Below are 15,532 nucleotides of genomic sequence, written 5' to 3'. Positions count from 1 at the left end.
TAGGATATCTGGAAAGATTTGGTTCTGGATACCCAGATAGTAAAATTGCTATCCATTTCACCTCTAGTCTGGAGGCATATTCCCTCCCACCCTCCAAGAAAAAATTTAATGCAGCAATGTATAAAAGAAAACTGAGATTGGATGGAAGTGACTTTTAGCCAAATGGTTGACTAGTGTTGAAATAAAATTACTATCACATCAAGCTGAGTCCAGTTTTCCCAACCATATTACCAACATGCATGCATTCTGTATAGCTAGGTGTTGTATATGTTTGGGTTCTAGGTGGTAACATACAGACTATAGCACTTCAAAGAATTGAAAGAACCATGATCAAATAGTTTGCTATGATTATGTTATGCCAGAATCATGGGAAACTACTGGTCACATCATGCAGTACTTATATGGTACCAACATAAACATTGGTCTATAACCATTTTCAAGTAATTCCAAATATGGGCATAAAGTGTATCATGCATTAACTATCTTGTAGCAATGTGTACCACAACCCATGAGGGGAATTACCGTGATATAGAAACGAGAGACTACTTGTCACTATGATGGCATAAGAGCAATTCACTCCATGACTATCATAAAATCACAATCGGGATAAATTTGATTTGATCAATTGGCACATGCAATGCCATTCCTCCTTGTTGGAGTGATACAAGAAGCAACAAAACTAACAACAATAACAATAAACATACAATGCATGATAACCATGCATAGACACAAAGTAAGAAAATAACAAACATTACAAACACACACACACACACACACACACACACACACACACACACACACACACACACACACACACACACACAAACACACACACACACACGCACAAAAACACTTAATTATGTAGATGACAAGAAATGGCTTTTTGCATAGTCTTGAAAGTGTCTATAAAAATAAAGTCCTTAAGTGTTGGCTGGCAAGGAACTCCACAAATGTGTACCTTTGTACCAAAATAATCTTTGCGTATTAATGACATCTGACCGGTTTGGCAAAATATGGTGTAGTCCTAGTGTTATAAGTTGGCCGTCTATTACCAAATTGGTACTACTGATGATGGTATAATACAGGGTGCGTGCCAGTCTGCACGAGGCCGGTCAGTTTACATCAAGAGTTGCCACTTAGCATGCACATACAATATATTATATTGTGTAGCTACATAGCTGTTATTTTCTCCACTTTCACCACTTTTCACAACCGGGTTCCTGTTGAGGCTTGCTACTACAAGCAACCTCTAAACCATGATCATAGCGGCTATTAAATCAGAGGTCAGGCCCACCACGAGAATGGGGCTAATCAGTTAATAGTTACTCAGTAGACTCTTTATAAGCTAATTGCAGGAACACTAGAAAGGAATTTTTATAAAATTCATGCCATTTAAGTAGGCGTTTAAGTCACGTGACTATTTGTTTAAATATGGTGGTCGTTTAAGCGGAAGTCGTCATTTTGTACTTTGTTCTAACTGTAATTTTAGCCGTAGTTTAACAGCAGTTTAGAATGGCTGTGTCAGCCTCTTTATATGAAGGATACGTGGATTACAAAGGACCAAAAGATAAGCATGTAAGTTGAAGTGATAGGAATTATTGAAATTGAAAGCACAGAATTTTTTTTTACATGCACACACGGGAATCTTGCTTGTGTTTATCCTTCTATATCAAAGTGTACTATTACAACAATTGCAGCATTTAGCTGAGGGGAAAGTAGCTTTCTGCTTATAATGGCCTTTGTTGTCTCCGCCATAAAGTCTGGCAGCCATATTGTGCCGTCAGCGAATGCGAGGAGAATCTCAGAGCGTATACGTTGGGAATCGTGTTGTCAGTGGTATACATGTTGTGTTATAACCATCTTGATTTACTTATCCCCCACCCTAATGCAGAGAATTACTGTTCTTGTAATTAATGTAAGTCACTTGCAAATATTACACAAAGTACACTGATCTGATGGTAGATGCATCGCTGGTATGGCTAAAATTTGGAAAACAAGGCTTGCTGTAATTTTATACACAGCTGGTTAGCACTTATTGACAACCAGAATGAAAGTTGTCTGGAGAAAATACAATGGTATTTCTTAACTGCGAGAAATTTATAAGCCATGTTGTATACAATGGTGTATTTGACTAAGGAATATTATTAACCTCCATTTTGAAAATTTAAAGTAGCTAAACTAGTATTTTAGCATGGACATGATGAGACAGTACAGTAAAGGCTTTGAGCTCAACTTAAATTCTGACTATGTTGCATAAAGGTCATATTGATGATTATATTTTGGTGCCTATGTTTGTTGTGGGCAGACATTGTAGTATGTTGTGTGAATGTCTACTGGTAGACATGTTTAATTGACATGTGTCTTCTATTATTATGCACAACATGAATATAATTTAGGGAATATTTTGGGTTCTTTTTTTCGCGTAGCTGTTTAGTATGGCTTTTGTTTTGTAGTCGGTATTTTATTATTGTGTATCCTTGATTTTTTTTTTTTCAGTATAAATCTTGTTTTGCTCAACTACGTCCCAAGCAGTTGTTGCTCAAAGAAAGTATTGCTGTTGGTGTAAGTGACGATATTGTTGTCTGTTACCTCATGTGATGTGTCTGCATGCAAGGTATGTCTTGTTAATGACCTTATCTATATGACAAATCCAGCTCATTGGTTGCGGTTATCTTGTAACCTTTGAAGTTGCATGGAATTGATTTGTAATGTGTGTCTCATTTGTGTGTTATAAATATAAATATATTTTGTTGAGCAAAAAAGTGCACACCAACGTATGCATGTGTCTAGTATACTATACTGATCTAGATATATATATATGTATGGAATTTTTTAAATGCTTTTTTTTCTGACAAGGTTTTTGTTTATTGCTGTTTATGCTGTGCCATTGTAGAGCCGTTTTAATGGCTTTCTATTGCACCACTTGACACTCAAAACCACAGCAGTTTGTAAAGCATTGCCACCATGTCTGGTTGTAATTTAATAGATAATCACATAATGTTCATTAGGAACTGAAATGTGTACCACTAAATGTCCTTATTAGGAGTTATTTACTACATTATAGGAACCAACCTCAGTTTACATACAAGAAGGCAAGTATGGAGAAGGCAAGTCAAATGAAAAGAAAAAGATTTTTGAGTTTTACATGGATGGGATGACTGGAAGACATCACTTTAAGGTGTGTGCGTGCGTGCGTGTGTTCTATTGATGTTCGCTGTTTTAGGTTAACGTGATGTCCCAACGCAAACACTGGCTGGAGTACTTCAAGATAGCTGATCAGCAAGTGGTAAGGAGTTTGTTGTGATTTGATGGTACAGGGAGTGTGAATGGTCACATCTTCTGGCAGGATATTGGTGTGTATGACAAAGTAGTAATTCATCAGCAATCAAAGACACCATCCAGTTATGGAAATGTGCAGAGCAGTACTTTGTCAGGCTATAGAGACCCCAGGGAAGTTGTACCTAGGTCTAGTTATGACACATTGCCTGTGAAAATGAGTGAAGCCACATCAAGAAGAGGAGCAGATAATTATCATCATCAGAAACATTTATCACAAGGAAGAAATGATGTACCACCTCCTTTGCCACCTGGTCGACCAGATATTCCTCCACCATTGCCACCAGGGAGAGAGGAGTTTTCCCCACCTTTGCCGCCAGAAAGAGAAGACACACCCCCACCATTACCACCGGGTAGACCTGCAGATCAAGTGGACTCGGGTGCTTCTATGCCAGGGCCTGTAAAAGGAATACGGCTACCTGTGTCTCTAGGTGACCTACAGAAACATGTCGGTGATGGACCATCTAAATGGAGGCAGGAGCAAAAACCACACATCCTTGAAAAACGTGACAGTGGGATTGCAAGTGGTGATGGTACAATACGCCATGGCGTCCCACACCATTTCAGTGGTGATGGCACAGTGCGGCATGCCATCCATGGCTCACATCACTCCATAAACACATCTCGTAGTGCCCCATCCAGTGGCGATGGAGAGTTTGGCTGCAGGAGTAGAAGCAGTGATAGAGGAGTCATAGATGAGGGATGTCCCAGTTCTAATGACTCTACTCCTAATCACAGTGGTGGAGGCACCGTCCAACATGGCAAATCTCATTTACATTTCAAGTGTGTAGGCATAATAATAGCATGACAGTGTTGAGACCATGTTCTCCCTATGTGTACATAGGTGGTGCATTGAAGGGGTTAATAGAGTTGTTGTGGAAAATATGCTCAAGGCAGAAAAAGAGGGAACATTTGTTTATCGTATTGACGGCAAAAAGCAGGTCATCACCATCAAGTAATAAAAGATACAATGGTAGCATGTGCACATCTTACTTGCTTTTCTTTTGCAGGAGAGCGGATAAGATCTACCATCACCTGGTTCAACAGAGAGACGATGGACTACTGGTGTTCAAAGGACTGGTAAGTAGTTATGTGTTGGTCATGTTACACTAATGTGCCATTTTAGGAAAATGTAACTGGCACCTCAATATATGATGTTATTTCCAATTATATTCAATATTGTGGTGGTAAAATCACTCCGTATGGTGGATCAATTGATGCTAAGAAAGAAGGCCATGAAGATTATGACAAGCCATGGAATCCCCCTGGTAAGTAAAGGAACTGTTTGTGGAGTGTTGAAACCATTAATACGTGTTTTTAGATGTCAAGTTACTAGTGAATCAGGTTGCAAAGGAGCTGGAAGCTAGCCAGTTAAAAAAGAAGAAAGAAAAATCTCCATCTTTACGGCGGTCGACTGAAGAGCGATTGAGTGGCCGGAGCAGCAGAAGTGATAGGAGTAATAGTACATCACTGGTCAGCCCCAGACATAGAAGCACGAAACCAGCAGTTATCCCTGAGCAAGTGGGTTACTTAGATGATGATGGTGTTTATGAGAACAGTGAACGTGAAGAAATCTACCTCAACACCCCAGCGAGAGACGACATCTACCAAAACACTGGCGATATATCTTCAACAAATGTTGACGGCGATGAACTGTACTTGAATCTCACCACTCCAGATCCATCAGTTGTAAGCAAAAGACCACTAGCCACCCCTCGAGTGGATGGAGGAGAGAAATATATGAATGTAGCTGTTCAACAATTGCACAATATCCAAGATGATGATCCATCGTACTTGAAACTTCAAGAAGATATCGTGACAGATGAACTGTATGAACCTGTGGAGCCTTCAAATTAATCAATTATTTTTTTTATATGTACATTAACTTTTCTCTCTCCACAATCTTGTGTACTACTTTATACTTGTACTTTTATATTATTTTGATTGAAGTGAGTGTCTTAATTTGTTTTTCTGTACAGTGTGTTTCATCATGTATTTCCCATCAATGTGGATGACTGGTATGTCATATTGATAACGTTCAAACCATTCTTCGTTTCCTGGTGCATCTATTGCAACCACTTCCAGCGTGAACTATAAAAATTCATTAATTCAATGCAGATGCCTGACTAATTGTTTTATGACATACCGGAATTTCTCGTTGCACTTCACGTAAAACTAGTTTAGCCTTTTCGCACAACGAGCATGGCTCCTGTAAAATGTATCATTACTAGTCTAGTAGAAAAGTTGCTAGCTTACCTTCTGCTTAGTAAATAAAGTTAATAGACGATGCTGATTTGAGAGCAGCAAAGTAAACAGTCGCATCACGTGTGTACGGTAAAAGATTCGATTGTGGGAACCAAACCATCCTCGTAAACTCGAGTCAGACAGGCGGGTTTGAGTCGTGAATCCTGGAAGAGGCATTATGGTATGTTACTCTTAACTTTACTGCAACGGTAAAATACGTGGTTAACGTTACTTGGTGCTTGGTACTGTAGTCGGCAAGAATAGATGATAGTACTCAGCAAGGTCTGGTTGTTTTCACATCTGGTACTAGAGCGGAGCAGCAGGAACCAGATACTACACCACGGATCAGGTTTCAGATAGAAAGTGTGGACGAAAATGTTGAGCCACTTTCCCCGGATGTGATATGGCCCCCACGTGACGAGAATGATGACAGAGTGCTGACTGCAGATGCCGTTCCTATGACGGCTTATTACCGTGGCAACGAGAGCTCACATGGGAGAGTACGACCCAGCTTGGTTGACCTACATGAGGGACACTTCATGCAGTTAGCACCAGGGGCCGAGGAGGTTAGCTATTGTGTGTGTGTGTGTGTGTAGTGTATTGTTTAGCTCTTTTAGCTATAGTTGTCTCTTGTTTTGCACAATTGGTGTGCCTAAGAACATAACGCTGGCATTTCGGGTCCTCATTAAATCAATCAATTGTATTCCATGAGATTCACAGCATGCAGTAATAGTAGACTCAAATCATACAAGTTGTATGCAATAAAACATACACATGCAAGAGGGTAGCTGTAACCATAGAGCTACCTTATTACAAATATGAGCACTATATTCACATGAATTGTAAACAAGTTGATATTATGCTACTTCTAAAAACCAGGTGCCCATGCAGTTAATAGTATTCCATTTCTAAACAGGCTGTAGGACCAAGTGTCCTACAGACTTTCAGCACTTGTGCTATATTAGATTTGTAAGTTCTGTAATTTAGCATGTTTTGTAATTCATGAATTATTTTGTAATTCGGTAATTATGTTGCCATGTACTGCTGTTTTTAATGTGTCTTTATCATGTTTTCTCATGTGAATTGTTTAGAGAAAACCTCAGGCTGTTTGTTCACATAAGTATGAGACATGCCCCCTTTCTCCTCAAAGGAATTTGTTTTTCTGGTAGCCTACAAAGCCAGATATGTCATGTTCGGTTGTTTTGTGCCCATACAGCCCATTGTGAAAGGCATTCATAACCTTCAGGATCTTGGTTCACCCATTTTTGAAGCTTCCACGCCTCAAAGTGATAGCTTGAGTTCAAAGCTGAGAAAAACCAGCAGCGAACTCTTTATGCTGAATTCTATCATTATTTACATGTTCTACATATCAGAGAAAAACATTACCCGAGCATGCAGACAACCTTATCACTACACCTGTTAAACATGACCCTATGGCTCAGTGTACGTAAACAAAATACCACCACCAAGCATTATGCAAGCAAAGATGGCAACACAAAAAAATAATTTTGAAATTTTGGGCTGACCCCATAAATAGAGGTTGTTCCCTCAGTCCACAGGCCAGCAGTATTCATATTATAAAGACCTCTCCTCTGTTTCTGCTGGGGCATTACCTGGGCATAGCCATTGTTTGAAGTGGGAAAACCTCTTAAAGGTGGAATCCCCTCTTCAATCTGAAGTCTGGAGTATGTCAGTCATCAGAACCTTTTCACCCTGCTAACAGAGTGTCAGAACTCCAAGGGTTAGACCTAACATATACTTTGAGTTGCTGTCACTGGAGAAGAAGAGGACTGTTGGGAGCACTTCCAGGAAGGTGGCATTTGAGGCTTTTCCTTGGGACAAGAAACTGTTGAGTGCTTAAGATTCTATGAGGATAAACCCAGTCAGTTTTGTTCTGGTGAAGCAGATCATTGTTCTTCTCTTACGTCAAGCCCCACAAGCCAATAACCTCTCAGAGGTTACACACTAGATAAAGGACGCCATGAAGGAGGCTGAAATTGATACAACAGTCTTCAAGGTTCACTCATTTCACGGAACTTCGAGTACAGCAGCGGCAAGTCCGCACCCTCTCCTGAAATGTCTTCTGCCAAGTATCCTCGCTGAATAGTGTCCATGCGGCTAACCAAAATTGGCCTGCCAACACTAATGGATGTTGTTGGCCAAAGCAGGTTGTTGTGAGTTAGCAACTGTATTGGGTAGTCCACTAACATTGATAGAAATGTTGGATATCATCATGGCTGGGAACCCTCCTCTTGGACCTTCCTGAGCACCTTGCTGATCAGGACAAATGGTGGAAAGGCGTAGCCCTTCCAACCAGTCCATGGCATCTGTAGAGCATTTGTGCCCAAGGCAAAGGGGTTGGGTCTCCAACTGACAAACTGAACTAGTTGATGGTTCAACCAGATGGCAAACAGATCCACGTTACACTGGTAAACCTCTCTCATCAGGCTCAGGAAGATGTCCCTGCAAAGCTGCCATTCTACCGAAGATTGCATTATTCTGGATTTGAGTCTGCCACGCAATTGTCTACACCTGGCAAGTGTTCTGCCGATAAGGTTATTCCTCTCTCCAGGCACCAGATGACCACAGCTGGGTAGCTACGCTGTTCAGTTGAGAGGAATGGGTCCCTCCCAAGTGATTTATGTATGACACTGGAATCTGGTTGTCCAACTTCCGATGGACATGGGAAGTGTCCTTGCTCTGGGAGAACATAGTGGCTGTCAATTCGAGACAGTTGATGTGGGACAACCTCTCCATGAGGCACCAAAGTCCCCCCATGTAGACATTTCGCACATTGCACCCCACTCCAGTAGAGAAGAATCAGATTCCACTGTTAAATGTGGTCCCCAAGATAAAATACTCCTTTTGTTCTGGGATGACATTGATGTGTGATGCTGTCCACCAGCTGCAGTCTAGGGCATCCTGATGTTGACTATAGTCTCAACATGGGATAGAGACCTGCGCAGAGTCCAGTCTCTGCAAGTTCCGATACCTCAGTGGAGCCTAGAAGATAGCTGGGGTCATGGCTGTCATTCTCCCAGTGAGTCTGGTTGGCTCTTGAACAGATTGACTCCCCCATTGTTTGATGGTTCTGCATGTCTGATCTGTCTTCCTGGATCATCAAATTTTAGGAATCTATCAGGAATCCCAGAAATTGTATTTGGTGTTTTTGGTTCATCTGGCCATGATCTGGGACTTCTTGTGGTTAATTGTGAAGCCTAACAGGTTGAACAGCTGAACTGTCTGACTCATCTGGTCCACTAGGTTTTCCTTCAACTGGGCGAGGACTAGCATGTCATACAGGAATATCACCAGATGAATTCCTTGCCATCTCAGAAAGTCCACCATTGGCTTCAGTAGCTTTGGTGAATAGTGCTCAACCCAAATGGGAATTCGAATATCTGCCCCGGCCAGACAAAGCGGAGTTGCACTTCCTGTTCCAACTATACTGCTACTGAAAGGTAGGCATCCTTTTTTTTAAATCTATGGTGGAGGCCAGCCAGTTGTCTTTCAACAACAGGTCCTTCAGCATGTTGATCCTGAAATGAGCCTTCACAGTGAACTGATTCGGTGTCTTCAAGTTCTCCACTGGGAGAAGGATCCATCTTTCTTGGTTGCCTGTTGAGAACCTTTCCTGGACCTTCACTATGGCTCCCTTGGTTAGGAGCTTCTGCACCTCCTCTTCCACTGCTGATTGGTGTTGGTGGTTGATTAGTGGGAAGGGAGCACCTCTGTTATGGAGGATAGATGTTAACTCCAGCTGGTACCCTTGCACCACTTGTAGCACCCAATGATCTGTCTTAACAGTAAGGAAGCATGGCCAAGGTAATAATGGGAGGTGGGGATACAGTTAAAATGTTCCACACACATGTTTACTACTAGACAGTCTGAAGATATGTCCTCCAAGGTCACTGCTTGACTTGGGGGGTCTTGCTGTTGGGTGTGCTTGTGGTGGTTCTGACCTCTGTTGTAGCTTCGATTGAAGCTTTGGTTGTACAGCTGTTGGTGCTGGTGTTTCCTGCTACTGGACTGTACAGGTGTGCCATGGTACAAGTCCATGGGTATATTTACGTCGCTTGGCTACTGGTGCTTCCTACTGCGTGCTGGTAAACTTAGTGAAAGCCTACTCCTCCTTGGTAGCCTTCTCCATAAAGCTCTCACCAAACAGAGTAGCACTCTTCTTCCCCTTGTCCTCCTTCATAGGTACATTCTTAATCACTGGGTTCAGCTGGGACCAAGCAATTTGTCTTCGCTCTTGAGTTGGATAGGTTTGCTACCAAACAGCACTCTTTGAATTTGAAGGAGAACATTTCCCTCCTAATCTTGGCCAACGTATCTAGCAAGTCTGCCCACAGGCAAGTTAGGGGACCTGTTTAGTCTAGAACTTGACCCTGCAACTTGTAGAGCGTCTTCTTGTCCCAAAAATGGGGGTCTTTTTCAGGTGGTCCCTCACTTATTCATCCGGTGTTGGAACTTGTTATTGAGGCTTGGAAAGTCCTTCATGATGTGCTCATGTTCTACTTGTAACAAACTTTCACCAAAATGTTTCTCCAAGGAGGCCAAATCAGCGGTAGTGGTACCCAATCTATTTCGCATTCCACTGTCAGATCATATTCTACCAGTTCCAGGGCCTCTGCCTCACTCAATGAGTCGATAATGTCTTCATCCCTCAAGTCTTCAGTGCTCAGGGACCAGAAGGGCCCATAATTAGGTATCATTCCCAGAGTTAGCTGTTCCCACGCTGTTAACAAGAAGGGGTGTTATTAAGTTCTCCATGACATCAGCATGTCAATTCCAAAATGGCGGGAAGCCTGGAGCAGGTGCGAAGGGGAAAGGCACAAGAAATACTGGCCATCCACTACCCACTAAGGGTAGAGTAGGGAACCACTCCTTCAAGGGTCCCGGCATTCTGTGAAGTGAACTGTGATAACTTCTGGACGTCCTCACTGACAGATTTGCCAAAAACTCATCAAGTTTCTTCTGTAACTAATAAATGTATTGGGAACTTCGTTCTCTGGCTGTTCTGTTGCCATTGAAAAATCAAGCTACTTTGCCACGTGCAGCAAAAAAAAAAAAAAAAAAAAAAAAAAAGCAGGATTGGGCTCATGTGATCTCCTGATATAGCGGACTAGAGCATTCTTTTAATTTACATTCCATGTGGACACATCTTGGCTGAGGTGGACACAGATTGTGGATTCCTTTAAAGAGTCTTGAGTAATAGGTGTTTGCCTAGATCGAGACTCCTTCAATGTGATCATGAGTCGTTGATTCAACTGACCTAATGGTGTTTATTGTTCTGTATTTCAGAAACAAGCCTGTGAAACATTTCACAGTGCACGAAAAGGGATCCACCTCCTGTTCAGTGCACCAGCCGTCCCATCGCTTCCAAGCACTCTGGTAGATATCATTTGTACCTTTACTCCATCTGGCAGCCAACAGCTGGAAGCTTCTTCTGAAATTCCTTCTGCAATCTGTCTATTCCTGATAGCTTCCAGGCAACTAAACGGAGTTGTCCTTCCATCATCAGTGGGCGAATGGGTTTGTCAGAAGTAGTGGGTCTGCGGAAGAACTAGGGAAAGTCTTTTAATAGCTTCAGCAGTGCTGGATACCATGGCTGGGATCTCCACACTGATGCTATCAGTACCAGCGATGCTTTGTCCTCCTTCACTTACTTGAGACATTTCCAGATCAGGGGAAAAGCATACCCCTTCTGGTTGGTCCAGGTCAGTTGTAGTGGATCTGACCCTATCACTTCTGGGTCTGGTTGCCAGCTCACAAATTTCTCCAGCTGAGTGTCGAGACATGTTGCAAAAAGGTCCACGTTGCACATACCAAAGGCTTGCATGATAAGCTTGTTGGTGCAGTTTCCATTCTACTGTGGATTGGATGGTCCTAGATTCCTCATCAGCCATATACTGTAGTTGTCCATTCTTGGTAGGTGCTCCGCTGATAGAGGTAAGTTCCTTTCCAGGCGCTATTGCCAAAGGTGAATTGCCAGGTTGCTCAACAGTGGGGAGTGAGTTCCTCTCATCTGATTCACATAGAAGACGGCAGTCCTGTTGTCCATCTTCAGCAGAATGTGAGCACTTTTTCTGTCTTTGGTAAATGACTTCATCGTGAAGGCGGCTGCAAGGAGTTCCAGGTAGTTTATGTGGCCCTTTTTCTCTGTCTGTTGACCAGAAACTGCCTGTCCTCACCCCAGCATCGAGGCATCCATTTCTATGACTATATTGGGCTCCTGAGGCTGGATCTTCTTCCCCAGTCAATAAATTTGTTCTGGTAGACCACCAATCCAGCTTGAGGGATGGCTCTTGGTTTATAACTACTGTTGTCCCAAACGACTGAGACACCTGTAGCTCCTGATTCTTCAGGCGCTGCAACCCCGGTACCACAGTGGGGCCAGGTATGTAGCTGGCATGGTTGCTGTCAATTTGCCTATTAGCCTGGCTAGCTGGCAGAGTGATCCTGCTGTGTCCTCCTGCATGTTGTAATGCCTTGTTGTTGATTAACATCTACTGTGAATCCACTATGAAGCCCAGGAATTGTATTGTCTGGGTAGGCTGTAGGTAGGATTTCTTTCTGTTGACCATGAAGCTCAACTTTTTCCAGTACCACTTCCATCAGGATACTTATGTTTTATCATTCATAACTGTTGGTCCTTTCAACAAACACCAACCATCATTTTACTAGGCATGACATGGCAAATCCATTAAACTTTATTTCAAGTCCGTTCACTAAAGTATGTGGAAGTTATGGCCATTTATGTTTCAAAATAGAATTACGCATTTTTGCCTTCCTGAAAATCAATTGTCTTTACCCCAGTTGGATGAACAGGTCAATAAATTGATCAAGTAGACAGGGAAAAATCCCTACTTTGGAACAGAGAAACTCTTTACAAAGCCCAAGACCAGGTACTTGACTTGGTAAGCCCTCTCAAGTTTATGGGAATATCCAAATACCAAAAAACATTGTATTCAGAGCTACATGTACAAACTACTGTAATTTGTATGTTTGATGTTACCAATGTAATAGTGTTACATGCAGTGAATCTCACAAGACTTAATACAGTCTCATGGTATTCATTTTGAATGAGGTGGTCTTTACTCAAATGATGAAAAATTCCTTTTAGATTAGCAAAATTTTATTCTGCTTTAATACCAGCCCATTATAATTTATAATATTGTTAGCCTCTTGAGGACAGAGAAGAAGAAGTAGAGGATGGTGTCCCACCAGTACCTCAGGGTTGGTGGGGTCGACTGTTCCGAAGAGGTAAAACAAAGACCAAGAAGGCACCACAGAAATTTGGTTGGATTATGGGTGTACTGGTGAGTGTTTCGCCTATCCTAAAATAGTACTACATGTTTCATGTGTAGGTCCGGTGTATGCTTAACATTTGGGGCGTGATGTTGTTCATTCGACTGAGTTGGGTAGTGGGACAAGCAGGAATTGGTGAGTGTGTTAAGTGTGGTGGTAGATGTTTACTGAAGGCCATATTGTTCAGGCTTAGCATCAGTGGTGATCCTTCTCTCTGCTTGTGTCACCATCTTAACTACGCTGTCCATGTCAGCTATCTGTACTAATGGAGAGGTCAAGGGTGGTGGTGCTTATTACCTCATCTCTAGAAGTTTAGGACCAGAATTTGGTAGGATTGTGTCTTGTCTGTTGCTTTCGTTGTTGTTATTGTTACTATAGGAGGTGCAATTGGGATTATCTTCTCCTTGGCAAATGCTATAGCTGTGTCATTGTACGTTGTGGGATTTGCTGAAACCGTTGGTGATTTAATAGAGGTACTGCAATTTTAGTTGTGTTTGCCATTTTTCTAATGATTCTGCAGGCCAATGATAGCACCTTTCTTGACAGTAGTGATAGTGGTGTTAATCTAATCCGAGTCGTCGGGTTTATTATCGTGACACTGTTATTGATCATTGCACTTGTGGGGCTGGACTGGGAGGCTAAGGTAGGCATGTCTTGCTAGGTCATGTAGTCAATAATCTCTTTGATAGGTTCAAATTGTACTTCTTTTTATTTTGCTACTAGCCATAGTAGATGCTTTACTTGGTGTTGTTGTGTACAGCTTCAATGATAATGATGAGGTTTGTTTTGACCACAGCAAAGATCGTGTTGCTAGGGGCTTCACAGGATTTAATGGTACACCAACACAATACAGTGTTGTTATGAAACATGTTCTGTAACATGTTCTGTGCTGTAGGTGAAACTTTCTCTGACAATTTTGGTCCAGGTTTTCGAGGTGAAGGCAGCAATGACCTCAGCTCATTTTTTTCCGTTTTTTCAATCTTTTTCCCTGCCGCAACTGGTATTCTTGCTGGGGCCAACATATCAGGAGACCTCAAGGTTAGTCGGGATCATTTAGGAATGTTATCACTTTTAATTCCTAGGATCCTCAAGTGGCGATTCCCAAAGGAACTCTGCTAGCAATTTTCATAACTGGCGCTGTTTATCTTGGTATGGCCTGGCTGGTTGGTGCATCAGTAAGCCGAGAAGTTGCCCTGGCCAGTGGATGTAATGTGACGATAGCTGCACTCCCCATGCGTAATGGCTCAAATGGATCATGTGTAGAGAGGCTGCTCAGGAATGACATGGTGTCCGAGTACTGTGGCATGTGCAAGGAAGAAATGGGTGGAGACTGTGAGAGACATGCCTTACTGAACAGCTTCCAAGTTGTGGAGATGATCAGCCTTGTAGGACCCATCATTACAGCTGGTATGAATACTGTAGTTCCTAGCTTCTCTCCCTGACACTCTTGTCAATTGTAGGAATATTTTCAGCCACACTTTCCTCAGCTCTGGCCAGCCTCATTGGTGCACCCAAGATCTTCCAACGAGTTTGCCAGGACAAGATATTTCCATACATTGGCTTCTTTGCTAAGGGACAAGGCAGAACAGGAACAGAGCCAATCAGGGGCTATTTGTTAACATACGTTATTGCTGCTGGCTGTATTGTTAGCTTAGGTAAGTGATGAGTGTGCAGTGATTGGAGTGGATGGAGTGATTGGTTTCTTGCAGGTGACCTAAATGCCATTGCCCCTATCATATCAAATTTCTTTCTGATGGCCTATGCACTGATCAACTATGCCTGTTTTGCTGCTTCTTTCACCAAATCACCTGGTAAGTGTACTGTAACATTATACATGTATACCAGTCAGTGTAGCACATGATGTACAAGCAGTATGCTAGGTGACACGTATGTTTAGAGCCAATAGATTATTTTATGAAGTTGCATGAGTAAGATTCACTGCATTTAACACCAGAACTTTTAGTGGTAGCTATGCATAAAGAAGACTTCAGCCTGACTGCCCATAAGAAGGCATCGCATACTCTAAATATTAAAGTGAAACTTGAGTTTGCAATTTCTTGTAAGAATACTCTGGGCAGTGTTACTCACAATTTACCTTCAGTCCCTTCAGTTTTGACTTCTAGTTCACCCATGAGTGAGGTTATCTGTCGCAAGTGTATAAGAGTCACTTCCAAATAAAGTATCTTCCAAATATGGTTACATCATCTACCCCACTTGCTTTGAATATTTGTTGCCATATTAGGAACCCACTTGGTGTCTCTGTTTGTCTGTCTGTAAGAGTGAGATAACTGGAGGCGAGGGAGGGCTTTGGGCAGTGTTACACTCACTCAGTTTAACTTCAGGTTCTTTGGTGTTTCTAGTTCACTACTCAGCACTTTCTTTGTTGCCAGGAGCAACCTGCCAAGAAACTTCCCTGGACATGCTTCTACCTTTGCTATGGCACTCTTGGTTAGCAGCTTCTGTACCTTCTCTTCCACCACTGACTGATGTTGACAGTTGACTAGTGGGCAGGATGCACCCCTCTGATGGCGAGTAGATGTTAACTCCAGCTGGTATCCCTGAACCACTTGTAGTACCCAATGATACCAGTTGTAGGCAGTAAGGAGCTTGCCCAAAGGGGGTAATGATAGGAAGCTGG

At 42.3% G+C, this 15,532-nt stretch overlaps 2 protein-coding genes across 3 annotated transcripts in view; both read left to right on the top strand.

Annotated features, from left to right (window-relative positions):
* Window positions 1-1,416: 1,416 nt before the first annotated feature.
* LOC136261687 (uncharacterized) lies at window positions 1,417-5,371 on the top strand. The gene is made up of 9 exons (XM_066055734.1): window positions 1,417-1,575; window positions 2,497-2,562; window positions 3,065-3,178; window positions 3,224-3,286; window positions 3,347-4,119; window positions 4,181-4,291; window positions 4,347-4,416; window positions 4,463-4,604; window positions 4,658-5,371. Exons 1-9 carry the CDS (start codon window positions 1,513-1,515, stop codon window positions 5,191-5,193), a joined length of 1,938 nt encoding a protein of 645 aa, XP_065911806.1. The 5' UTR covers window positions 1,417-1,512; the 3' UTR covers window positions 5,194-5,371.
* Window positions 5,372-5,519: 148 nt separating this feature from the next.
* The window catches only part of LOC136261680 (solute carrier family 12 member 2-like), a 27,524-nt gene continuing 17,511 nt past the window's right edge, over window positions 5,520-15,532 (top strand). Inside the window, exons 1-12 of one of the 2 annotated variants that reach the window (XR_010703980.1) lie at window positions 5,520-5,761; window positions 5,832-6,146; window positions 12,768-12,905; window positions 12,954-13,029; window positions 13,082-13,222; window positions 13,273-13,367; window positions 13,415-13,537; window positions 13,584-13,728; window positions 13,790-13,932; window positions 13,977-14,301; window positions 14,355-14,549; window positions 14,604-14,705. Coding sequence is in view for 1 of the 2 variants with exons in the window: in XM_066055725.1 (XP_065911797.1) it covers window positions 5,759-5,761; window positions 5,832-6,146; window positions 12,768-12,905; window positions 12,954-13,029; window positions 13,082-13,222; window positions 13,273-13,367; window positions 13,415-13,537; window positions 13,584-13,728; window positions 13,790-13,932; window positions 13,977-14,301; window positions 14,355-14,549; window positions 14,604-14,705 (1,801 nt within the window). In the remaining variant the exon portion in view is untranslated. The remainder of the gene's footprint in view (window positions 5,762-5,831; window positions 6,147-12,767; window positions 12,906-12,953; window positions 13,030-13,081; window positions 13,223-13,272; window positions 13,368-13,414; window positions 13,538-13,583; window positions 13,729-13,789; window positions 13,933-13,976; window positions 14,302-14,354; window positions 14,550-14,603; window positions 14,706-15,532) is intronic. The other variant, XM_066055725.1, reaches the window with a different exon arrangement.

Source organism: Dysidea avara, chromosome 7 (assembly GCF_963678975.1).
Source record: "Dysidea avara chromosome 7, odDysAvar1.4, whole genome shotgun sequence".
NCBI classification, from domain to species: domain Eukaryota; kingdom Metazoa; phylum Porifera; class Demospongiae; order Dictyoceratida; family Dysideidae; genus Dysidea; species Dysidea avara.
Note: the sequence above shows the minus strand (reverse complement) of the source record. Positions and strands in the feature narration are given on the sequence as shown.

What these genes read in the sequence shown, in the direction of transcription:
- LOC136261687 (XM_066055734.1), top strand. Translation starts at nt 1,513, where the DNA reads ATGGCTGTGTCAGCCTCTTTATATGAAGGATACGTGGATTACAAAGGA. An exon ending in AAGCAGGTCATCACCATCAA is followed by an intron (nt 4,292 to 4,346) that starts GTAATAAAAGAT and finishes TTTCTTTTGCAG; the next exon opens with GAGAGCGGATAAGATCTACC. An exon ending in TACTGGTGTTCAAAGGACTG is followed by an intron (nt 4,417 to 4,462) that starts GTAAGTAGTTAT and finishes GTGCCATTTTAG; the next exon opens with GAAAATGTAACTGGCACCTC.